Source organism: Volvox carteri (assembly GCF_000143455.1).
Source record: "Volvox carteri f. nagariensis unplaced genomic scaffold VOLCAscaffold_10, whole genome shotgun sequence".
Taxonomy (NCBI): Eukaryota; Viridiplantae; Chlorophyta; class Chlorophyceae; order Chlamydomonadales; family Volvocaceae; genus Volvox; species Volvox carteri.
In genome coordinates, this window is record NW_003307553.1 from 1,865,937 (window position 1) to 1,890,838 (window position 24,902).

Below are 24,902 nucleotides of genomic sequence, written 5' to 3' on the forward strand. Positions count from 1 at the left end.
GCGCTATGACTGCAAGGAGCCCCGAAATAAGGTTAGGCAGCGGGGTTACAGCTACACCGCTCATCATCCAGTACGTGTCCGAGGAGCATCGAATCCGCGGCTGGTACGGATCCACGAGGATGGATCTATACTATATTTGTGCTAATTAAAAGCACGCCCATAAAGCCATGAACCCCTGTTGGAAATCAATTTGGTGGTGCTGCCCGAGGCTGCGCAAGGGTGGGTTAATATGGATCTGATGGTAAATATACTTAAATTACATAAACTTGCAAAAATATTTGGTCTGGTGACACCACTGCAGTTAGCAGATGAAGATCCTGGGTTTGGTTCCTAGACAGATCCCCGACATGGATCGGGAGTACTAGGTTTACGGATTGCTACTGAGGTGTGGAGATAGAGGTCTAGTTGATGGATTGAGCTTCGCATGCTGGATTGGTGGATGATGTCTGGGCCGTCTCTACGGATGTCGGGTGACTGGATGAGGAGGGATCTAGGCTGCAAACCTCAGTGCTTTTCTACCCAGGACAGCGGCTGCAGAAGCGAGAGCGGCAATAATGATCCAAACATACTGAATCTGACATCACCCAGTTTCGATCTGGGGGCCTCCTGTGTGTAAGACAGGTGTGATTCCACTACACCATGATGCCCTGATTCTATCGTGGTATGATTACGACCAAAACAGTATACTATTGCGATTACCAAACAGGAGGCGTCTGTGTGACAGTTATTTTTTTACAAAGTCGCCATCGTCAGATAGCTGAACAGATAATTGTGGGGCTCCTAAAGCGAACATCCTTCGTAAGGGGGGGAGCACGAGTTTCTGGCCATACGGTCAATACAGCATGGAACTCAAATGGAATGCAACTCCAAATATGCATACACACATATGGGAAATGCAGTGCATCGCGAATGGAGCCCTGGCATGCAAAACATGCAAAATTGCGAGCCTGCAACCGCCTCTCCTGCAGAATATGGGGAAATGGATGACGCAGGCGCGATAAGCCCTGGCCGGCTTCCTTCCCTCTCCTCGTCCGTCCTCCTAGTCGCGTCGTCACCGTCGGCTTGAGACACAAACACACACGCGCGCGCAATCTCATGAACGAAAAGTGTGCACGTGTAAAACTTAGCACGCATGTAAACTTAGCACCATAAACAATATACATCAAGCTTAATACGACAATAGTTCTACGGTCTTTTACTCACCGTAAAAAAGCCGACACATATTTAGATCTTGCATCTTTGGTTACTTCTCTTGTACACACCCACGGAGATGGGCCGATCGGACCTCACCCTGCACACGCTCACATACATGTTTGTGTATGTATTACATACACCTTAAGTTGTACGTTCTCTCCAAAATTATATACAGACATATAAATATCCCTGAAGCCCGGGTCGAAACATTACAGCCATGGTTTATAGCTCGCTGCTCCCCAACTAGCTGCCACTGCTTTCCCCAACGAAACTCACCCATCGCTATCACAACCCGAAACCCCCAACCCCCAACCCCCAACCGCCACTCCGTCCCCACCCAGCACCCCATCCCACATCTGCACCCCAAGCCTATCATATTTACGCCATCATATTGTTGATGATGGTATCAATCCTTCCGCTGGTTAGCCGTTTATGTGGTAGCGACTTTCTTTAAGCCCAAGAATTGGTAATGGGAAGCGTTGGCTGCTGCTCCACACCGCGCCTCGTCCCACTAGAAGACGCCGTCACATCATATTGTTTTGTCGTCCATGGCGGTTGCCTGGACGTGATGGTGAGATGTTGTTGACGGTGACGGTGACGGTGATGGTGATGGTGATGGTGATGATGGTCGGCGTGGTGGTTGGGGTGGTGATGATTGAGGCTCCGGAGTCCTCTCCCCGGCCGCTTGGTCTCCTCCTGGATTTCCGCTCCGCTCCGACCGCTCACCAGTTGAGGTTGCAGTCAGATCGCACCATCTTCACACGTCGAACCAAATCCGAGGTATCCGCCTCGTCCAGGATGCCGCTCACCTGGAATACAAGTACATGTATGCAATGTACTTATTAATGTATACTTAAGTATATATAATCACCAAGTATTCATGTGTACATGTACTTGCGAGTATGTGGTGGAACACTTCTACACCCCTTCACATGAAAAGCCCATTTCCCCCTTTTTCCGCGCCCCCTTTTCCCCTTTTTCCTTTTCCCTATTTCCCCCTTTTTCCGCGCCCCCTTTTCCCCTTTTTCCTTTTCCCTATTTCCCCCTTTTTCCGCGCCCCCTTTTCCCCTTTTTCCTTTTCCCTATTTCCCCCTTTTTCCGCGCCCCCTTGCCGGCCATCCGGGGCCTCCTCACCAGCAGCGACCGCACCGGCACGGCCCCCACCAGCTCCGCAATGGCTGCCGGAGTGAGGCGATGGCACATGCGGATACCCAGTCGGTCCAGGTGGGGGGTGTACTGGGCCAGGGCGGTCAGCAGCGTGTCGGTCACCAGGTACAGCGCCTCTATGTCGAGATCCTGAGGCGGGTGGGAGCCAGAGGAGGGGGGGGAGCGGCGGGGAATGAGAGGGGGAGAGAAGGGGAGGGAAGAGGATAAGAGACCCCAGCCAGGGGGGCCCCCCATGAAGCCCACCTCCAGCTCCGGGTTCCTGGCCAGCAGGGGCCTCAGCCCCTCCTCCGTCAGTCGTGTGCACCAGGCCAGACACAGGGTGTGGAGGGTGGTGCAGCTGGAGGCCTGGGAGGAAGGGGGCGGCGGGGGAACAAGGGGATAATCATGTGCAAGGAGACCAGAGATGAACTGCCGGTACGCCATGTGTGGAAAAGGGGGGAAGAGGAAAGGGGGAGGAGCGAAGCAGGGGCCGGAGGAGGAGGGGAGTTGAGCAGGGGGGTGGGGATGAGCGGGCAGGACCTGGGGACATTATCGCAAGGGGCAATGGGGGAAAAGACGTTGTTAGGACAAGGAGCATTACATGGCAGTGATGTAACTGTGCTGGTAGTGTTTCACTGACGGCCTTGTTCCAATGGTGACAGTCATAACACGTCATAATCAAGGCATCATGGTGTAGTGGAATCACACCTGTCTTACACACAGGAGGCCCCCAGATCGAAACTGGGTGATGTCAATACAAAAATTTTACCAATACAACGTCCATGGGCCCCCGGCTTTTACGGACACACCCGCACTTGTGTGCGGAACTTGTAACTTGTAACTTCATGGCGGAGGAAAAGGCAGTTACTCATGCAGTCGCATCGCAAGGCATTCACCATGGTCTTGTGAACTTTGTACTGTACGGACCTGCCGTACAACTGCGTTGTTACCCTCCCACCCACCCCCTCTCCCGCCCTTGAAAACCGCATCCACTAAGCCCCCACACCCGCGCCGCTCACCAAGTCCCTAAGGTGGCCATCGTTGAGGGCGAGGCCCCGCACATTGAGGGTCTGCAGCCCCGGACACAGCCGCCCCACCGCCCCCAGCGCCTCTCCGTCCACCCCCACACAGCCGTTGAGCTGCAGACTGGTCAGTGTGCGGCCGCAGCCGGACAGCATGGCCAACAGGTTCGGGCCCGTGACCTGCAGGGACAGGGGCAGGGGGCAGAGGAGGTACGGTCTGGGTAAGGGTGAAGTTTCCGTGGGATGCCCATGCCCATGCCAATGACCGAGGCGAGGGGCACCGAGATTCAGGGGCACCGGACGGGGAGTGAGTGTCGGATAACGCACGCAGCACGCAAACCCACATTTGCACACCCGCTGAGGTCCACCGCCCTCAGTGCCGTACAACTCCCCAGTCGCGACACCACCGCCACCCGAGGGCATTGCCGTAAGCACAGATCCTCTAAGCCGCTGCCGTACTCTCCCAGCGCCGCCAATGCCGTATCCGTGACGCCGTATGATTTGGCTATGGACAGTCGCCGCAGCCGGGGGCAGGACCGCACCAGAGCGGCGAGCGCTTCCGACCCGACCTGAGGTGAGGAGAGGTCCAGGGGGGTTGACCTATTGAGAGAGTAGACACACGCAAACACACACAAAAAAACGCTACCTTTGGACAGTTGCCACCTTTGCACATCGAAAACCCCCAGACACGAAAATCAACGCTAAAATATTCCGCAAGCCTAAGGGATTGGAAGGAGGGAAGGTTTGTACTTTGACAACAATTTTTGATTGAAAACAACATTTGTTGTAAAATTTGAATTTAGGAAGAGAAGACACCAAATTACGGATCAGGAACAAACAAAGGTATGTGGAAAAGGAACTTTACCATCGACCCGACGACTCTCGAAAGCTGACTCGACGGTTCTGTAGCTTATCAGCTTTCAGAAAACCGTGCATAAGTACCTAGACTGCAGGATTGCCTAATCAAGCAAGTAATCACCCTTTGTTATTCCAAAATGGCTCCCCAATACACGAGGGCGAGGGAGGTCTATATCCCATTTCTTCCCCCCCTGGAGCCATACCCGGAAGCATCCGTCCAGTGTAATGTCTTCCAGGTGTCTGCAGCCCAGTGCCAGCGCCACCACCCCTCCGTCCGTCAGGGCCGCCCAGTCGCGGCAGCACATCACCCGCAGGCCGGGGAGCAGGGAGCCGATGGCGATTGCGGAGGCGTCCGTCAGCTTGCCGCAGCGAGGCAGGGCTAGCACCTCCAGGTCTGGGTGGACGAGAGTCGAGGCAGGGTGGAGCGGAGGGGCGGAGGGTTTGAACAGGGACAAGACAACAGATGGGAAGCAGGTGACCTGTCGTCCTCCTTGAACCATGCCGCCACGCCGAACACAAGGGACACGCCAAGCTCGTGACTCAAGCCATCCATTCCACAGATTCATAATACCACCGAATAGTAGTACAGGTTTCCTAGATGGGAATAAAAACGAACGAAAACTGCAGGTCGTTGACAATATTGTCCATAGCAAAAAGACCGAAACGCGGTATTACCGTAACGCGGTACAAAAAACGAAAACCTAGGACTCACTCGGGCATGCGGCAAGCAATACTGAGATGTGCTTGTCTTGAAGCTGATTCACCGAGTCCAAATGAAGGCTCTTGAGCTGGGCCAAAAGGGCCTGCCCAGCTGGTAGTTGACAAGCCGTGAGCAACGGGTCCAAGCATGAGTGTCCGGAAGCAGCAATGCTGCGTAGACCTTTCAGATTCCTTCGAAGCGCCCAAGCAAGACAGCCGCTAGCTTGCTGTCCATAGAGGTCGTTAACGTCCAAGCTGCATACATCTTGCAGCGCATCCCTCTGGACAAGATCGTTGAAATGTTTGCTGACTGTAGACAATATGAGACGACTACGTAGTGGCAGCAGCTTCATGATACGGGCATGGCATGGCCAAGGTAAAGGGGTAAGGACATCCATACTAACAAGGTCAGCCGCTGTCGTGGAAGTTTATAAAGGATATTCGAGTCAAACTTGAGCAGAATTGTTGAGAACGTTGCCGCACAGTCAATACGAAAGTATGATTCGAGTATTGTGTATGAGAGTAGGTTTCCGTTGAAGAGATGATAAGAAAATACGCCGTATTGACTGGCCTAGCTGTGGATAGCTATAGCTGGGAAGGAGTCACGACACGGTTACACATTACGCTCTTACATCAACGTAACACAAGGCCCCAAGCCATTAACCGTCGTGGTTTCGTCACGCATCGCAGTTCTTCGATGGTCGATCTGTTCTGGTTGTCGTGCTAAACACAGTCTAGCCTTCTTAAATGTAAGCTGGCCAACCTGCACATCCTGAAGTTGTGGGGCTCTGAGGGGCTCTACATTAGCGGTACAATCCCATTGATGCAAAGTACCAGACCCAGATCAGAAGCAGAGGAAAAGCCATCTGGAAGATATATCGGGCCATTTTACTAAGCATCTTATTTTAGCGCTATTTGAAACCATCTGAGCCGTCGCATCATTTGAGCGGTCCCATAGGGCAGGCCTACCTCATCGGGTGGAACTCATGCAATATAGTTTTGACCTTAGCATGGTGCTTTTTTCGATCACCATAACATAGCGGCAATACTGCGCCAGCTTACCTGCCTGATAACGGCTAACGTCACGCCGATAACAATTTTTCATTGGTACTGTGAGCTGTGGGTTCAGTAAGCTTGGATACTTGAGCTGTAGATGCACTTCATCAGCGCATCTCAGCTTTTAACTGCGATAACTGCAAAGCAATATTCTCCCAGCGTGTGGAATCGATAAGGCAGAGCCATGCATAACAGAAGACGCGATGCAGTCCGTCTCTCCGCTTTTAGATAACAACCTGCCCAACCCAACCTGCCCACCTAAAACCCCATTCGTCGCTTCAGGGCTACGCAGCCGCGAAAGGGCGGGTTGCTGAGTCTCACTCACGTCCCGACGGCCAGTACACGGGTCAAATCGTACACGGGTCAATGCAGCGCTGCCCGGCTGGGTAGACGTGTCGGGCTGGAGTGAGCACATCAGCGGGACTCAGCACTGCTGGCAGCTCCCAGGTCTGTTTAAAGTGCTCAGGCTAGGGAAAGGGCTGGAGATGGGAAGGGTGTGTGGCAAGATGGGGGAAGGGTGGGGGACGGTGGGGATGAGGTAGCGTGGAATGGCGGAACGTATACGCGGGCCAGCAGGAAGTACGGGGGCTGTCTAGATAGGGCTGGGGAGAGCGCACGCTTCGGCGCACAGTCGTTGGGTTGTTGGGGTTAGGACGGGCAGCGCACTGAGCTCTCCGTCTACACCTGACCCCCTGGGACTTTCTTTGCCTGCCGTATTGGCAACATAGCCCCTTCCCTCCCCCCCTTTAGACACACACACACACACATAGACACACACATACACACACATACACACACATACACACACATACACACCGTCCCTCTCTAGCGCGGGTTGATTGTAAGAGTATGCTCGTTCTTTGTCCGTTCCCGTTTCCTATCCGTTATCTGTCCGTTGCTTGTCCGTTACTTATCGGTTACCTTTCCGTTGCTTAGCATTACCTATCCGGTGTTTAGGCCGTGTGGGTCACTACCCGACGACGTGGCGGAGCTGGTCGCCTTCCCGGCGGACCAGCGGCTGTCGGGCTATATCACCGGACAGGACCTTCTGTGCGAGGGAGGGGTGTCCAAGAAGATGTGCTACTATCCCGAGGAATGAGGGCCTACGGGGTGGCGGGTGCTAAGATAATACTGCTTAGAGCGACAAGCGGACCCGAGCATGTCCTGTGATAGGGCGGGGGAATGGAGGCTGGAGGGACATGGGGATGTGTGGATGTGTAGATGGGCGGGATGAATGACGCAGGCCCGGGCCATGGGCCATGGGCGGAAGCTCCGGAACCACGGGACGGTGAGGAGGACCCTGTTTTGAGGCTGTGGAGGGGGCCTTTACTTGCAGCAGCTTTGTCGCAGCAGTAGCAGCGCCGCCTTCGAAGACTGCGGGACCCGCTGTAACCACGTGAGGATGAAGGGTTACGTAGATGGGTAACGTAGATGCGAAGATACTCATAACGATGATGTAATCCAGGAAAGAAGAACGTGTCCAGGGATGATGTTTGACCAGTCTGTGATTGCTTAACTTCTGGCGTTTTACGACGTGAAGATGTCCTGAAGAATCAGTTAAAATAAGGAAGTAGCCTTTAAGTAGCCTAATCTGTCAAGGATGTCTGTTGCTGGAGGCACACGTCGCCTGGGTGTGCGTGTGGGGATGGGGGTGGAGCGCGCGTATTGGTAAGTGGATATTTTAGGGTGGCGGAAGGCTGGCTTGGAAATCGGGACAGGGAAGCGGGAGGGGCCACAGCAAATACCGCTGGCGGATATTATTTTCATAACTATAAGTGGAATGAGGAGCGGCTTGGGTAGATCGGGGGCTCATGGCATGAGGCAAAGGGCATGGCGAAGGTCTTCGTGTCACGCTCCCTTGGATGGGAGCAGTTGCGGTTGCGCATGGTTGAATTTCAACGGTTGGTATGGACGTTTGTGGTTTTATTACCACATCAAATTGTTCCAGATCATCGCCTTATGCATGGTGTAGGGACAAGCTTGAAATTTTTTGCTTGTCTTGTACGGCAGAAGCACCCGGACAGAAACCTTCTTGCACGAGTCAACTGCATCCAACAACGCATTGTTTATGCATTTTAGCACTTGATCAATGTTTTTTCTGCTTTAGCCTAGTTCATCACTACTTTGTTTGAAGCTGCAGCAAGATCACAAGGTTACCTCTTCAAAGAAGACGCTGCCAGCCGGGCCCGCTAGGGCGCGGTAGAAGGCATATCCACTGTTACAGATATAAGATCAAGGCTAGGTCAAAATGAGCGCCCCCGCACCCAGCCCACTTGCCAAATACAAACTGGTGCGAACGCTAAGCCGATGGCTGGAACAACAGCTACTGGAGTGCTGCTTCGGGAATTCATAAGCAAATCGGTGCTTGGTGCAGGTGTTTCTGGGGGACCAGTCGGTCGGGAAGACCTCAATCATTACACGGTTTATGTATGACAAGTTCGACAATACCTATCAGGTAGGGCGCCTGTGAGCACCTTTTTATGCCAGCTAGGAGCTCAGGGCTTCGTGGCGCGACCTGCAGGCGACTATTGGGATAGACTTCCTCTCCAAGACTATGTATTTGGAGGACCGGACCGTGCGGCTCCAACTCTGGTATGTTGTAACGCAGGATTTCATGTAAGCCTTCGGTTGCTATAAGACATGATAAAACCTCCTGTTTGACAGGGATACCGCTGGGCAGGAGCGCTTTCGCAGCTTGATTCCCAGCTACATACGCGACTCTTCGGTCGCTGTGGTTGTGTATGACATTACAAGTGCGTGATGGGCCCTGGAGCTCCCCCTAGTGTTGAACGCAACTTAAGGCATGCTCGTGCCCGTTGCAGACCGCCAATCCTTCTTGAACACGGCACGTTGGATTCAGGAGGTGCGCACCGAACGTGGTAACGATGTCATCATCTTCCTCGTGGGCAATAAGACAGACCTTATTGATAAGAGGTGCGGCAGGCACTGGTGATTGGGAGACACACGACTTTGCTAGGTCAGGGATGTGTGTGTGTGTTTTGGGTACGGGACTAGAGGCCTACAGCTTATGGAATATGGTTGTTGTCAACGGGCCGGGATGATGATGGCCGAAGGCTCTGAGAACATTATTAGAAAATGAATTGTTTACAAATGGGCCGCTGCGTTACAGGCAAGTCTCCATTGAGGAGGGCGACGCCAAGGCGCGCGAGCTAAACGTTAACTTCATCGAGACAAGTGCCAAAGCTGGCCTTAACATTAAGGTGTGCTGGCTCGGCACCCTGCCTATGCCCCTATCAGCGTTCGGGATTTCAGGCGACCGGTATCTGTATGGTATGACGACGTGCAACCGCACCGCTTTGTGGACAAGCTCTTACAGGCGAATGTCAATGAATATTTTAACGACGGGGAGCCAGCATGGCTGTTGTGCTCCGTACGGCTCCTCCACTGGGTTTCTCCACTGATAGAGCCCTGCTTGTTCGCTGCTGGTGCTTGCTGCACAGGCTTTATTCCGGAAGATTGCGGCGGCACTGCCCGGCATGGAATCCGTGACGCAGAACAAGCAGGAGCAAATGGAGGAGGTCAAACTGACCACGTCCACGGTCACGCTCGACGCTAAGCCTCCGCCACCAGCGTCAACATGCTCTTGCTGAGCCCTGCACACCTGTAAATGCTCAGACCAGCGCAGCAGCATGGCTTTCAACCGCAACAGCAGCGAAGCTTGGGTTGGTGCACTTTTCCTTTAAGGGGATGAAAATTGCTGGAGTGCGTTGTAAGGCAGCATTGAGGGCATGAGGCCGGCTTTGCCGTCATAGGGTCGCTAAAGTAATGTAAGGATTAGGCACAAACCGGGAGAGCCGGATCAGGTTGTAGCCAGTGCGCTGCCGAGCACCAGACAGCATTTTAAGGGGCTATGGCTCCAGGGAGGGGTTTATCCATGGTACCTTTTTACCACCGATTTGTAGCGCTGCTATGGGTTTGGGTTAACGCGTTATGGCGGTAGTAGGGTGGGCTGTGCTAGCGGTGACTCGCTCTGGCTTACATGGGTGTTGGCCTGACAACAAGCGCCGTCCATAAGTGTGCGGGGCAAGATTGGCAGCACGGGATGTGGGAGGCCATGCTACATGGGACGTTCGGTCATTGTATGTGGCTGATGAACCGTGCAAAGGTCTGGGCGCGGTTGTCCATATTCCCGTAAGGAAATATGTTGCATTTTCACGGTGATGGCTGACATCATCTTAAGCTCGCTAACAGCGGCGCAGTCTCCCAAATGCGAGTTGTCAACCCCGCCTTTGCGCTTTGGAGGGCCAAAAGGCTCTAGGGGCGAGGCAGCCCAGGCCTCGGTTTACATGGCTCCTTGACTATGTGCGCGCGCATCGCTTGCAGGCTGACCGGATTGCATGTGATTGGCATGGTTATCCAGGAGGCGTTGAATTAATGCCCGAGCTGGGGGATGTAGGGGTGCAGCGTGGCTACACATGTATTTTGTCGGCGGTGGGCGCTCACCTGTGCTGGTATGAGCGTGAATGGCGGTTTTGACATTGCTCTTTTGCTAGGCGTAAGAGCAGGAAAATTCTCTTGGACTGGGGTTCTTTGCTCGTCGCTGCACTGGTCGTTGTTGTGTACTAACTTGGGATGTCAACTGGGGCAAAGGGGCCTCAGGGAGGGTGGGCCTGTAACGGCTGAAGACGTGACAGTGCAAATTTGGTTTTAAGGGCTTTCTTACATTATGAAGGATTTTGTAGTGAGATTTTGAGTCCTCTGATTTCTTCTGTTCGGGTTTCACATTATCGCACTTTTAAGTAGTTTTTCTTTGGTTTGGCACCTCGACTAATCCTGGAACAGCAGGATGTCAAGTATCCGCCAGCATCAATTTGGGAAACTGTACGTGACAAACTACTTCCATGATGCAATACTACACATACACGATGCATACACGACGTAGTAAACTGGCGCGTATACGCTCGGCACCTGCACGGCACCCGTGATGCCAACACCTGCCAACAGCAACACGCTGCTTCTCAGCCTCAACTGCTGCATGTTGGGCCACCTGCCTATGCAAGGACATAGCTTTTAGTCGATGTCCGATTCATGGAGATGATGATTCCCTTCAGGAATAGCAGATTTGACGTAATCGGCTGCAAACACAAGCAGCTCAACTTCGCGCAAGCGCATATTTCACGCTACCATACATAAGACTGCCTGAAAAGAAACCAAGAATATTAACTGCACGCTGGGGTGCAAGAACGAGACCCCGTACTATGTGCTTCATGACCACCAACCTGACAATAGCGCGCCTAAAGCCATCATGAAGCAATAAAAAAAGCTGAGAAAAATGAGAACTAGCAACATCCCAACGGTTCTCAAACCTTGCTTCCGTTAGGCGAAACCCAAGTATCTCCATAGGCGCCATGCGCCCGTCCCTCATCACCAATCACGCATCTCACTGCCTCAGCCCCAATCCTGCGCCACCTTCAGGCCACCCATCCCCAACCACCTCCCTTACTGCCAAATCACCAACAATCGGCTTTCATATCCTCTACAATGCTTTACTCTTCACCAGTACGAAGTCCGCTTGGGCCATGTGATGCCGTGCAATTTGGCCAGCTCCGCGAAGCTGTGTTCTCCGTGCAGCGCCAATTCTTGCAGCTGAGCCATCCAGCTCAGCTGCTCCTCCGAGGGCGGTTTTGTGCGCGTGCGGTCCACGGTCCAGCTCAGGCTGCGCAGGCGAGTGAGGCACGTGATGTCCGCCGGCAGCGAGCGCAGCTGGCGGTTGCCGCTGGTGGTCGATGTGCAGGCGGTGACATGTGCATTGGGGAGGGAACAAGAGGTTAGGAGCCCAATTTCAAACAAGGGGATCAATGTTCGCCGCCAAGTAGGTTTCGAGGATTGGAATTCAATGAAGAGTTCGGGCAGCGGACGGCGCAGGGCCACGGAGCCGGCGAGATCAGGAAACCGGCAAAGGCTGCCAGATAAGGATAGTTGTTGTAGAGATAATCAGTGCCGGCCCTGCAGGACAGGGTTCATGGTCAAGTATGATCCTACGGTAAAGAGGACGGGAAGGGAGCTGGTGGAGTGGGAAGCAGCGGCTGGACGGGACATGCCAAGTAATATAAATTATAATAACATACAATACTGGATATTTAACGAATATCGTACCAACAACAAAATAATAATACAATAACAATAGATACTTAAATACATAGATAGACAGACAGATAGATAGATACAATAAAGGCCCTAAGGGGGCAGGGGTCCCGCGTAGGAGGCGGTTCCACTGGTCGGCTCATGCATGTTGTGCCCCTCTCGTACCTCAGTCCCAGATCTGTCAGTCGCGACAGCGCTCCGAAACCCGCCGGCAGTTTCTCGAGCTGGTTGCTGGTCAGCTGCAGGTCTGTATGGGACCCAGCAGTGAAAGGGACACAACCCGAAGCCAGGATAAAGGAAGGACCCGGGACCCGGGCTGACAGGGAATCTGGCAAAAACAAGGTAAGGCAGCCCCTGCGTATAGAGACTGAACTCCACAAATACGACCAGTTTCGATCCATGCCACAAATCTGTTATTAGGAAACTAGATTTCCCTCCTGACGTAATGAAGATACTGGAGCAGCCCTTTGAGTGAGTTACGAAATCATCGCCACCGGGCCGCTTGGAAGCACCCTCATGCCCTGCTTACATCACCACCCCGCCATGCGAGCCTGCTCCCCGCCTCCGTCAATACGCCATCACTCCCCATTTGCCCAGCCACCACCGCATCTATCTTAAAGCATGGAACCAACGCCCTACCCGCCAGCCGCGCCAGCTTGGTGATGGCTGCCGGCAGCGCCTTCATTTGGCAGCTCGCCAAGTCCAGGGAAGACAGGCCAGTCAGCTGGTTGCACAGCTCCGACAGGACGGGGCCTGGCAGCGACACGGCATGCATCTGCAGCGCCTGCACATCGGCACCATAAAGGAAAGAGGACGACGGGGGGAACGCGATGTAAGGGAAGTAGTTGCAAATCAGGACCTCTACGCGCAACACCTGAAGGCAACTGCGAAATCTCGGGAAAAAGAAACGTGAAGGCAATCTGAGCACGGGCCGGGGGAGAAGGCGGCCAAATTCCTGTCGAGGGAGGCACGGGCCAGGGCCAGCATACAGTGATGGGCGGTCTTCCCAACGAAATGCCTTTGCCCTCCCGCGTCCATTCACTGTCCGTCCATCCCCACCACGGTCGGAGGAAATGTTCTTTCGGCAATCGCGGCGACAAGGCCGGGCCGGCTTAACTCACAAGGCCACCGCTTAACTCACACCGCTAGTCGCCCTTCGGCTGCTCAAGCGCGATCTCTCACCTCCAGGCCAGTGAGCGCCCCGATGCCCCGGGTGACTCGGGGCGGCTCCTCCGGGCCGGACAGACTCAGCTGCCGCAACCTCGTGAGTCGGTAGAGGGCGGTCCAGGGAAGGGCGTGCTCGGGTGCGTCAGGGTCAAGAGCGTCCATCAGGTTCAGCACCTGTCGCAGCAGCGGCAGTAGGGCAGTAGCAAAGGGGCAGCAGCAGTAGCAGCGGCGCCAGCAGTAAGAAGTACTGGCAGAGTGCGAGAATGTGAGGAGGATGCGAGATACACAAGTGCCATGGGGCGGCAGGAACGCTACGGCCAAGGGCTGGATCCTCAAGGCTTCGCATGGCCGCGTTTGAGCAGGCGTCTCACTCGCCACTGGAGCGCGGATCGGACAGTTAGGAAGACGTATCCGGGCAGACAGACAGACAGACAGACAAACAGGGCAAGAACAGAGTGGGAGCAGAGAGTAAGACTGCTCGTGGCCGAGCCCTTAACTAATTCTCCCACTCGCTAATACCCGCCTTCCTTCGGCCCTAGTGGAGGTTTCTATCCGCCCATCTATCTGTTGCCCCCTCCGGCTTTCCTAAACAAAGAAACCAAACCTGCAAGTTGGACAGCTTGCTGATGTCCGACGACACATACGGCAGGAAGTTCTGTTCCAGGTCCAGCTCCCGTAGGAATCCCAGGTCATACAGGCCCGCAGGCAATGGCGCGGAGAGGTCCAGATAGCCCAGTCGCAGCACTGCCAGGCCGCGCAGGCCGGTGATGGCGTTCGGAAAGCCCTGCGCGCCGTACGATACCCCACTTAAGAAGCATGAGAAACGTAGAGAAGGTTCCCCGCACGTACATGAGACTAACAGAATGAGGGGCAGCAGAGAAGAGCGAGCAGCTCCCCCCGTCCTCCCGCGGCCTAAACCCGACTGGCCCGACGGTTATCCACCCACCCACCCACCCACCCAGCTACGCACCGACGTATCGAAGTTCTCCATCAGGGAAAGGTGGCTGAGCGCCGTCAGACCGGAGAAGCAGGCGGGCAGCCCGTCCAGCCCGCAGCCATCCAACATCAGCTCGCGCAACCGACCCGCGGGAGCCAGCGCCGAAACCAGCGCATGCAGGGGACCCTGCGCACCGGGATCATCGTCAGCGCCGTCAGCGCCTCCGCCATGAGCACCTAGATGTCCAACTGCAGCTCCTTCTTCTCCTTCTCCTTCTCCTCCGCCTCCTCCTCCGCCGGCTAATGTTATAAAGGACAGATCAACGTCACACAGGCCTGCAGAGGTGAACATGTAAGACGTCAACATAACTCGTGTGGTGATGGTGGGGATGTTGGGGTGGGGTGAGGGGAAAGGACAAGTTCCACAATACTCTACATCACGTCAACCCACCGAGGAGCCTTCGCCCTCGCCCAACGTCCGGATGCTCTCCCTCCTCGCCGCGACAAGAGAGCCGAGACCTGCGCGCCGGAAAAACCACCCAGCCTAGCCCCAGTCTCAGCCACTACAGTCCATTCCACCAGAGTCTTAACCGCCCACTACCAGTCCCACTACTGCTACCACTACCACCCACCCACTACCGCGGCCATTACCACCCACCCACCCACCCAGCGCATGGAGGTTGGTCAGGGAGGTCAGCAGCGGCCAGCACAGCACCATATCCAGTCCGTGAAGGCCTCCGAGGTGGAGGTGAGTCAGCCTGGAAAGCGGGGGACCCGAGGGTGGAAGAAAGAGGACGTGTTTTCACGGCGGATGCGAAAGGTAGGGAGGAAGGAAGGCTCGTTGGAAGGCGGTGTGTGTGTGGGGTGTGTGGGGGGGGAGAAACGGGGCAATGGGAGAGATGCAGAGGCAATGATAATGGGAGAAAGGACCCTTGCCCAGTAAGTTCCCCTCCCTTTCTTCCTCTTTTATCCCACCAGACCGCCCTTCGTCGTTCCCTCTCACGCAGTCAACTGGCCAAAGTCCGCAGGCAGGCGGCGCAGGTAGTTCTCCGACAAGTCCAAATCTGCCAGCCGGGTGAGCGCCGCCATTCCTTCGGGCAGTGCGACCAACGTGTTGTGCTGCACGTCCAAGTACTGGGATGGGATGAAGGGATGAAGGGATGAGGGCAGGGAGTCATTAAACAGAGGGAAGGAGGACGAAAACATATGTGTGAAGGGGGAGGGAGGGAAGGGGAGGGAACGCAATGACTCAGCAACGGAACGAGAAGGGGTTGTAGCATTTGAGAAAGCAAGGGGGTGGCGCATCCAAGAGACCATCATCGCAACCACGCGCAAGGGAAGGGTGACACGCCGTGTGCGGCCGTGCTTGGCCCTGTGCGGCTGTTGGGATCTGGATACCTGACCGAGGTGCAGAGCGTAGCGTACAGGTACAAACAACAGCGTGTGGGAGTGGGGGTAAGGGAGAGGGAGTAAGGAAGAGGGAGCAACGAGTCCATTTCCTGTCCGCGCGGCCCTCTCACAACCCCCACATTGCGTCTTTGGTTTCCTTTTCCATCGTCAATCGTCCATGCTTCGTCATTACCCCACATTCCGCTCCGATCCTGGAACACATATACCTCCATTTCCCCGACCGCTCCGCCCCGCCCTCACCTCAACTCACCTCCAGGCGCTGCAGCAACGTCAGTGTGGTCGGCAGCTCCCTGAGCCAGTTGGAGGACAGGTCCAGCATCCGCAGGCTCGTAAGGCCCGCCAGAACCTCGTCGGGCACGGCCCGTATGCAGCACCCCTGGAGCGACAAGTCCTGCAGGGCAGTAACACCCCAATAGCGTAGACCGCGTGAACGTGGGATACCGGGATAGGCTGTAGATGCCGCAAGCTACACTACCGTAAACTGGCTGTAAATATTATACAGGCTGGAGATTACGGAGGAGATAAACGGCTTGTCTGTCGTGCAACGCTCGTACTCAACTCCCCTGGCCCGACGGAGGTTACACGGGGGGGCTACATCACTCGCTGTGGGCCGGATACCCCCGTAATTCTGGATCTACGTGGAGTCCGCGGTTCCCCCTATTTTCTTACACACACCCCTTTCCCCCCAAAACACACGCACACCACACACACACACACACGCACGCACGCCCACACACGCCGCACGCTTCACGCAGCCGAAATATTCCCACTGGTGCGGCTCCCAAAGAGGCGACGTGGCAGCCGCACCTGTAACTTGGCTCCCAAGTTCAGCACCAGCTCCCTGGCAAAGTTACTCTGCCCAGATCGGGCCCGCTCCGGCGCCCCGATGAAGGTGGGCAGCTTGCACTGGAACAGCCGCAAGCTGGTCAGCGCCGTAAGGCCCATAATCGCAGAGCCCAGTCGCGCTGCCGACGCGTCCACGCCAGACAGCCGCAGCCGCCGCAGTCCCGGCAAGCTGGACAGGGTGCGGTCGAGAGCAGAGCGGCGGGTGCCCCCAGCAGCGGCGCCGCCGCGGCGGCCGCCGCCAGCAGCGGCGGCTGAGACGACGCTGCCGACGGTGGGATGCGGACCGTGCGTCGGGCCCAAGTAGCCAGCCGAGTCGCGACCCGGATGCGTGCCGTACTGCTGGTGCGGGTTCTGTGTCCAGACCACGAGCTCCTCGAGCCAGGGGCAGCTGGCGGCGAGGTCTAGGTGTACGGCAGTGTCTAAGACCTGCAGGTTTCGGAGCCAGCTCAGGCCCCCCAGCGAACGCGCCTTCAGCGCGCCACTGCTGCTGGCGGCAAAGGAGCCGACGCCGCTGCCGGTGCTGTTCCCCGCGCCACGGGCCCGAGCTGCTGCACGGGGCCTGCCGCTGGCAGCCGCGGTGCGCGGCGAGCGCCGCCGGGGGGCCCCACTTGCGGCGGCGGCGGCAGCCTCACTGCTGGGGCCGGGCCCCGCTTGGCAGGCACCGCCGGCACCCCCGCGCCGCGGCGACAGTACGGCAGGCGGGTCCTGGTTCCGAACCATGACGTCCGCACAGTTGCCGAGGGCCAGGTGGGAGACCTGCGGGAAGTGGGTGGCCCACAGGGTGAAGCTGGCGGAACCGGGGAGCTTCACCCGCCGTACACCTTCACTCAGCACCTCACACCTGCAGGAGCAGAACAGGCAAAGCCACATTTTAGATTCTGCTCTTCACTACATTCATTCCTAAGCATAACGCATGGGGGAGCATGTTACGTAGCAAACATCATATAGCAAGCCACGAAACCCCTCGTGCTTTAATCTTGTTCGTGTGTGATGTGAGGAATCGCGAGAGAGCGAGCGAGCGAAAACGAAGCAAAAATGTCATCGTCGAGATGCGTGCACCTCGGGAAAGTCTCGGGGCTTGGTTGCCCCCGGACCAAGCCGCGCGGGCGGCCGCCCAGCTACGGCCCAGGTACCTTCTCTCCCCCAACCCATCCTGAAGTCCCCCCTCATGACGTCCAGCGGTTCCTTTGTTCGCGCTTTGCTGTCCCTGCTCATGCAGGCCCTTTCAGGTGGGTCAGGTGGGTCAGCGACCTACCACAGCCGGCAGACGCAGCGCATTGCCAGTGCTGTTTCGCTCATCCTGGACGGCCGGAACGTGCCGGGTACGGCGACATAGCCAGGAGAGCTGCCGTGAGCCGCTGCCCCACTGGCTCCGCTGCCGCCGCCGCTACCCAACGGTCCTGCACTGGTCCCGGGTCCGCCGCCTGACGGGTCTTCGGATCCTCCCGCAGGCCGTTGCGGCGCTTGCTGCTGGCCAGGAATGAACTGGGCACCTGGACCGATGAAGGAACGGTCCTCGTGGCGGTAGTACGCGCAGGAATCCGGGTCGGCTGTGTGGGTAAGGCAGGTAAAGGGCAGCGGCCTAACCAGCGTGCAGGTGTAGCTGGCTATCAAGGCCACGATCTCGCGTGGCAGGTCGGCCCATCTGAGGTGTAGCGAAAGGTATGCGAGAGGGGAAAAGAAAGTGAGTTTGGTAATGTGCAAAAATAGAGCTCCGGAAGGGTTTGCCCTATGAAGGTAAGGGACGGGAAATGATCTGGTGCGGCATCGAGTGCGGGTTCGCAAGCTATGGCAGGTGCAGCGGAAATAGAAGGACCTGGCCCCTCCGGTGCATGGATGCAGATGCCAAAGCATGATGCACTGTAATGCTAGAGTTGCTCGGCTCGGTACTGTACGGGACGGGCAACTTTCCGATGACTGGCAAACGCAAAGGCGAAGAGCCATGATACAACAGGAGTGAGAGGCGTAAAAGGGTCACGCCTAGCCTTCTCCAAGCAACGAAACCTCAGCAAGCGCAAAGAACAGATGGTGCTGTTCACGGATGACCGGCCCTATTTTGGCCACAGGCCGCGTCATAGGACTGCAAAAATACGGCCCGCCTACAGGCCCCAATGCAATGCAATTTTACAGAGTTATTAACCTTCCAAAACCATACTAACAGATTTCCAAAAGACTACACCATCAACGAAATGCCCTCCTGCTAGTAAATGGCAATAAAAGGCAAATAGGGCCGGTCATCCGTGAACAGCACCAGATGTCACCAGGCGTTACCTGCTTTCTGAAGGCCTTGTATCCTTTCCGCTTGTCGTTACACGTGGCCTTTTACTTCCTCCCATTTTAAAGATATTCTGTACCTATTGATGGGTATATATCAGATCATTAGTGCAAGACGTGAAACCTATGCAAAGACTTAAATTTCAGTAAGTAACACGATACACAGAAAGCATGCGAAACATGAAGGCTGTTCGGAATTCTGCTCGCGAGGGTACGGCGGGACAAGAGCAATTAGTATCAGTTGTATCCTCTATATTGCGGCAACCCGTACTGGAGCAGTTTGTGAGAGTACAGTTTGGCGTTTGGTCTTTCTTGGACGGTTAAGCTGACACCTCATCTGAGCTTACAGCACCCATGCTAACCTCCCGGGGGATAACTTTAACGGGGAAGATCACATGCAGCCTGCGGCGACAATCCGTGGCATGTCCTCTTGCCGCTGCTGGTAAGGCGATGGCAAACATCGCGGGACGGATTTACGGCACGGGTCTCGCGCAGAAGGAGCAGCGCACAACGAAGCGCTGCCCATGAAGCTGAAAGTTTCTGCTCTACTGGCACATGCACCTATGGGAAATTACGCCTTAGCTGCAAATTGAGTGGTCCTGGTCCTGATCCACAACATCCATACATTTCGTTACCTTTACCTTTCAACTCCTCAGCCGCCCCTCCATCGACCCTGACGCCAATTCCGCGTTCCTCCCCCCTTCCACGGAACCATATCACCACCTCGCTACTCCACTTTATCCCCTTTCCCCGCCGCCTTGTTCTCCGCCCCTGCCAAAGGTTGGCCGAATTTGAGCGCACTGATAGCGCCATGGGCGACCCCGGCAGCGGTGGTGCACGTGATAGCCCGTGAGGGGCCCTGCACCGTAGCTCCCAGCCGCAGCCAATCAAGCCTCAGCCTGACACCGCAACTAACGCGCGCCTCCGCCTCTGCTGGCGCCGCGGGCGAAAGTTCTTCGGATGGTTCTCCGCAACAGCACCAACAGCAACAGCAACAGCAGGTCCGTTTTCGGCTCTGGCGCATCTCAGGCGACGGCGCGTGCATGTTTCGAGCCATCGCACAGGGAGCACAGATGGCCACCCACGGTGCGTGTCACACTCCCTCCAACTTCCCCACAAAATCCCTGCTTGAAAAAGACGCCTAACGCGGCGCCGTAGGGCCTTCAGAAACGGCTTAAATATCCTAATGTAGTAGCTGGTACACGGTACGGCACTACAAATACGCGCGAAGCGCGACCACCAGCATCTCGAGAGGCCTTTTCAGCGGCCAGCTGCTACCCCTAAGCGGTGAATGCCGTGACGTGCCTTCAAGGGCTTAGCTTTGCCCGTCTTTTCCTGCTCCCTCCCTTCCCTCTGACCCCCTGCACATCCCGTTCCATACCATACGTAGGCAAAGCGATGTCCCTTCAGTCCGAAGAGGTGGCGGCACAGAACCTGCGGCAGTCGGTGGTGCGGGAGCTGCGACGGAGAAGAGAGTGGGTGCGGGAGGGGGGAGGAAGCAGCGGACGAGGGGAAGGGCGAAAGGGATACAGACAGGGGAGGGAGAAAGGGTCTGCGCGCTATCGCAGCCATCGACAGCAAGGCTGGACATGCGGGGCCCCGGAAGGGAAGATGCATATGGCTTCGTGGGGAGCGGAGTCCTGATTCGCTGCAGTGCAATGCAGTGCCGCCTCACATTTCCCTCACTCAAACCCCATACTTCTCCGTCCACCCACCATCCCCCGCCCTAGCGCTCTTTCCCGGGCTACGTGTTTTTTTTCTTGGATTACGGTATATAGGGCCCTGGCAGCTGTGCTCTGTTCCTCCTCGGCACACGCGGTCAGGTGCCTGGAGTTGTTAGCTTCCCAATCCGGCCCCCATCCCTTCCTCACTTCATGAAAGGGCCCACTCCCGTTCGCAGGGAAATGGAGCCCTTCCTGCCGGGCATAGCAGCCGACTTTGACGAGTATTGCCGTACGATGTCGCATCCTATGGCATGGGGAGGTGTGTGTGTTGGCGGGGGGGGATGGAAGCGGGCGCGCTGGGGTGGGGTGAGCAGATGGGGGCCAGAGGCGCTGAGTGTCCTTCGTGTAAGTTAAGTTTCCGTACCGACAGGCGGGACAGGGGATACCCTACTGACCAGACCGACATACAGATGTATGGACAGACAGACGTCTGGGTAAACCCATATTTCTTGACACGATTTATACCTGCCCGGAGGCACAGGAGGGGCTGATGACGCTCTGGAAACCCTCCGCATCTACACACCCCGCGCAGGCGAGCCGGAAATGGTCATGGCCGTACACGTCGTACAGCGACCGATCACTGTATACCACATGCAGGGCGGCGAGCTGACGCCCATTGTGACGTACGGCGATTATTTACTAGGTGCCGTACAGCCTATCAGCCTGCTGTGGAGCGGGGCGCATTACGACTTGCTGGTGCCTGAGGGCGCCGTTGCGGGGGCCGCCACCGCTACCGCCGCATGAACCTTGCGACGATATCGTTCGGCACCAAAATATCACACGACAGGTTCCACAGCTTTTTCGTAGTGCAGATTGAGCTTTGCATTCTCTTCTCCTCCCTAGGGTTGAGGCAGGAAAGGCGCTTTCCGGACGTATAGTAAGTTATGCGCTGGGCATTTGCATGTATTAAAACATGTACTATGGAAACATATGTATATGTTGAGAGAGAAGAGGAGGAGTTTTCGGGGGAAGAGGTGAAACAACATTTTAACACCCATCAACATGGAGGTGTATTTATGATGCTCTTGACTGGTTTGGGGCAAAGACCCTGGGTGCAGAGGGCCGTCCGGTCTCTGCGCACAGGCCTCTACCGGATTCCGTTCGTTTTCACGATTTTAAGTGTGTTTGCTTAACCAAAAACACAGGTATTCGCAGCAGGGCGTGATTTGCACTTCCTAAATCGGCACATGTCACATGTGCTCCGACATGTGCCGAAGCATACATCGTAGGAATGGGAGATTTATTGCCTCTCTGACGGCCCCTGGTGCGGTCCACAGTAAGCACCCACAGATATCAACTTCTCTGCTCGACTTGGCCTTCAACGCAATTTCGCGAGGCTAAGTTGAAGGGGTGGAGCTGCTGGCAAGACGGTACTAGAAGCACGTGGTGTCAGCCATCGTGTTTCAATTCACGAGCTCGTGATGTTGATGTTGGATGTTGACTTTCGGGTGCAGTGCAACAGGCCTCCCACACTACCTGCTTCACCGAACGCAATGGACAAGCATGAACGCCGTTCTGCCGCCACGGCCTCAGGGATGGAGGTGCAATAAATAGGGGGGCAATGGGACAAAACTCCGCAGGGTGTTCGCATCCCTGACACTGGTAGGAGGATGTTCATTCCGAGCAGGTCCTAGGTCCTCATCGCTTCAAGCATGTAGCTGCATTCCTTGCCTACCTCATACATTCTTAGCCCTGCCCCCCCTGCCCCACCCTCGTCACATTCGCCGTGCAATTTTCCCGCACAGGCAGATTCCAACAACACACACCATCAGTGCTACTCCCGGCGTCCTTCCTGCCCCTATCCACAACATAATCGCCCATGGGGCCCCCATGGGGCACACACAGCCAATCGCCGCTATATGGCGCTCGCCGCGTCGTTATACACTAGGAAGGAATACGTATCTGGTACCCCGTAACCCATGCGACCGAAACCCATGGTGGGAGGAGCGAATCTCTCTGCCGCTGCCGCTCCTCAACCAAACATGCGCGCATATGTGGCCCGCTCCTTCTTGCGCTCCGCATCCAGGACCGCCTTGCACTTGGCTAGCTCAGCTGCAGCAAGAGAGGGAAAGAGGGGAATTGTATGCACGAAGCTAAGGGTCAGCAAAAGGAGACTGGGGGACCAGGTAACCTATACTATAGCATGAAGAGGCGGCATTGCCGCACAGGCAATACGACCCACAACAGCAAGATGACCAGGTACATGGTGTGTGTTGCAGAACAGTTGAAGGTTGCCAAGAGGAGGAGGAGGGGAAAGACGAACCACAAACGAGTGAAGCTGGAGGAGGAGGGGAGGGGATGTAGCTAGTGGGGAGCTATTTCCCTGTCAGAAGGGAAGTAACATCGCACGGCTCATGAAAGCCCTCATGACCCTCAGATTATCATCCCAGATACCGGTCCCTAAAGAGAGGCGGAGACAGGGATGGAACGACAGCAAAGAGATGGAAAGAGAGACCTTGTGCGTTTGCAAATGTTGTCCCTAAGGGTCCTCTCTTACAACTGCAGAAGACGTCACGGGCCCATGCAGCCACCCACAAGCCACAACCACCATTGCGCCTCGATACTCACCTTTTACGAAGTGCGGTTGTGCAGCTGACCTTGGGGCTTATCTTACCTCCCAAACTATCCCCAAACCCATTCTCCCGGGGTTATCTCCTCGCCCAGATTACCTCCTAACCAACCTGAGATGCCCTTGTCAGAAGGCTCAAGCTCCGATGCGCGTTTCAGATCCGAGAGGGCCTCCGTGTAATTCTGTATGGCACACAGTGAGGGAGGGGAGATGGGAAAACACACGCCGGATAGGAGGACATTGAATACGATGCAGGGGGGCACACAAGTGGCCGCCGTTAGCAGATCCTAAACACAGGAAGGAAGGAAGAGCTGAATCCAGCAGCGTCAGCACACCGCTATGTTGTGCCCTCTCACTTGCGCTTTCCGAGTCTCGTCAAACTAACAACCGTACTAACCCACAAACAACCGTACTATGGTAAGGCAAAAGACGAATTCAGTCCCATCATTCCCCAACTAATCAAATCAACTGACTAGCTAAATAAACGCCCAGCATCGCACTTTTTTACTGCTAAATGTTCATGCTGCGAGGTGAGGTGAGGCAAGGCCGCAACCTCCTGGTACTCGGAGCTGGTGCTGAGGTTTTTTGGCACCGTGGCCACACTTGCCCTTACACACTCCCCCTCAGCCCCGTCGGGCCGCTCCGCTACCTTGAGCGCCAGCTTGGCCTGTCCCGCCCTGAACAGCGCCTTGACGTTGTCCGGCACCTGCTCCAGAACCGCTTCTGCGTCGACCAGCGCAGCCTGCGGCTTACCCAGCTTCAGCCGGCAGGCGGCCCTGAGGGGGGTTGGGGGAGTGGAGGGGGTTGGGGCGTTGTCGGAGGCGGGTGGGGGAAAGACGAACCACACACGATTGAAGCTGCTGCCAGGGCGAGAGTGTATCAAACGTAGAACTGACCGAAAGGCGTCCGTGAAGACCGCGACCTCGGGATGACGAAGTGAAGAAGATGTCGGAAAGACTACCTACCTAAGCCGCCAGGACTAAAAAAGCAGAAGAAATAGTATTGCCAAGCCGTAAAGAAGTAAGTGTAGAAAAGTAGGTGTGAAGGCCACGAGTGGGGGGCCACGAGTGGGGGGCCGCGAGGTGGAAATGCCGGGGTAGGGGAAGGTGGGCGTGGGGAGGAAATGGGCGTGGGAAAGGAAATGGGGATGCCGGAGGGCAAGAGTGTGAGGTGCGGGTAGATGATGGGTAGGTGATGGATAGGGGTGGGGTTGTTTGTGGTGGGGAGGTGAAGCCACCGGCGTGCGGGAGTTGGGCGGCGGGCCAGGTATAGGGGTTGGGTTTTAATGCGGGTCAAGATGCGGGCCAATATTTCGGTGGCTCAGGGGCGGGACAGGAAGGATACGATAACGAACGTTGCAGTTAGGAGATGGAAAAGAAGTCACGTGGGAAAGCCACTTTCCAGGAATGACCCATATCGAAGATATGGGGGTAAGCGAGAAGGCAGTAGTAGTAGTGCGAGGAAGCTCAAGTACCGAAGCAGCTAGCAAGCCGAACAAAGGAGATGAGCACATACGCATATACGCAGTGCCCGCCCCGCTGCCCCGCTGCCTCTACTCTTTACGAATCTGGAGCCCACTGTAACCACCACACACACATACGCATACGCATGCATTTTCAACACAAAACGTACACGCAGACAAAAAATTGCATATTGCATTTCTTAACCTACTTTACACACGCGCACATGTTGCATGTTGCTGTCGTACCTGTTGAGCAAGCAGCTGATAACCGCTTGCTGCAGCGCCGCCTTCTGTTGCTCCGAAACCGCCTCCGGGTCGCTGAAGTTGTCCTGACCCACGTAACGCAACGCACTGCTGTACCGCTGTACGGCCTCTCCATACTTCCCGGCCTGCGGGAGGACCCCCCCATCGACGCCGACGCACACACACACACA

The 24,902-nt window shown here is 55.9% G+C and overlaps 4 protein-coding genes across 4 annotated transcripts; 2 read left to right on the forward strand and 2 right to left on the reverse strand.

The window, feature by feature from the left end:
• Positions 1–1,644: 1,644 nt before the first annotated feature.
• On the reverse strand, positions 1,645–5,317 carry VOLCADRAFT_88933 (uncharacterized protein; the record flags this gene model as incomplete). The annotated part of the gene is made up of 8 exons (XM_002948589.1): positions 1,645–1,753; positions 1,921–2,003; positions 2,329–2,490; positions 2,605–2,706; positions 3,360–3,542; positions 3,707–3,931; positions 4,424–4,614; positions 4,933–5,317. The coding sequence occupies 8 exons, from the start codon at positions 5,315–5,317 to the stop codon at positions 1,645–1,647; spliced, it is 1,440 nt and encodes a 479-aa protein (XP_002948635.1).
• Positions 5,318–8,087: 2,770 nt separating this feature from the next.
• rabH (RabH/Rab6) lies at positions 8,088–10,782 on the forward strand. The gene is made up of 7 exons (XM_002948460.1): positions 8,088–8,265; positions 8,350–8,430; positions 8,497–8,567; positions 8,640–8,728; positions 8,798–8,909; positions 9,106–9,196; positions 9,437–10,782. The coding sequence occupies exons 1-7, from the start codon at positions 8,224–8,226 to the stop codon at positions 9,584–9,586; spliced, it is 636 nt and encodes a 211-aa protein (XP_002948506.1). The 5' UTR covers positions 8,088–8,223; the 3' UTR covers positions 9,587–10,782.
• Positions 10,783–11,489: 707 nt separating this feature from the next.
• On the reverse strand, positions 11,490–18,084 carry VOLCADRAFT_103962 (uncharacterized protein; the record flags this gene model as incomplete). The annotated part of the gene is made up of 14 exons (XM_002948590.1): positions 11,490–11,712; positions 12,246–12,327; positions 12,720–12,864; positions 13,263–13,379; positions 13,852–14,031; positions 14,218–14,370; positions 14,635–14,702; positions 14,850–14,941; positions 15,187–15,317; positions 15,844–15,984; positions 16,401–17,195; positions 17,250–17,280; positions 17,695–17,989; positions 18,027–18,084. 14 exons carry the CDS (start codon positions 18,082–18,084, stop codon positions 11,490–11,492), a joined length of 2,511 nt encoding a protein of 836 aa, XP_002948636.1.
• Positions 18,085–18,839: 755 nt separating this feature from the next.
• VOLCADRAFT_88936 (uncharacterized protein) lies at positions 18,840–21,181 on the forward strand (the record flags this gene model as incomplete). The annotated part of the gene is made up of 5 exons (XM_002948461.1): positions 18,840–18,859; positions 19,591–19,799; positions 20,104–20,188; positions 20,614–20,696; positions 20,970–21,181. 5 exons carry the CDS (start codon positions 18,840–18,842, stop codon positions 21,179–21,181), a joined length of 609 nt encoding a protein of 202 aa, XP_002948507.1.
• Positions 21,182–24,902: the final 3,721 nt, after the last annotated feature.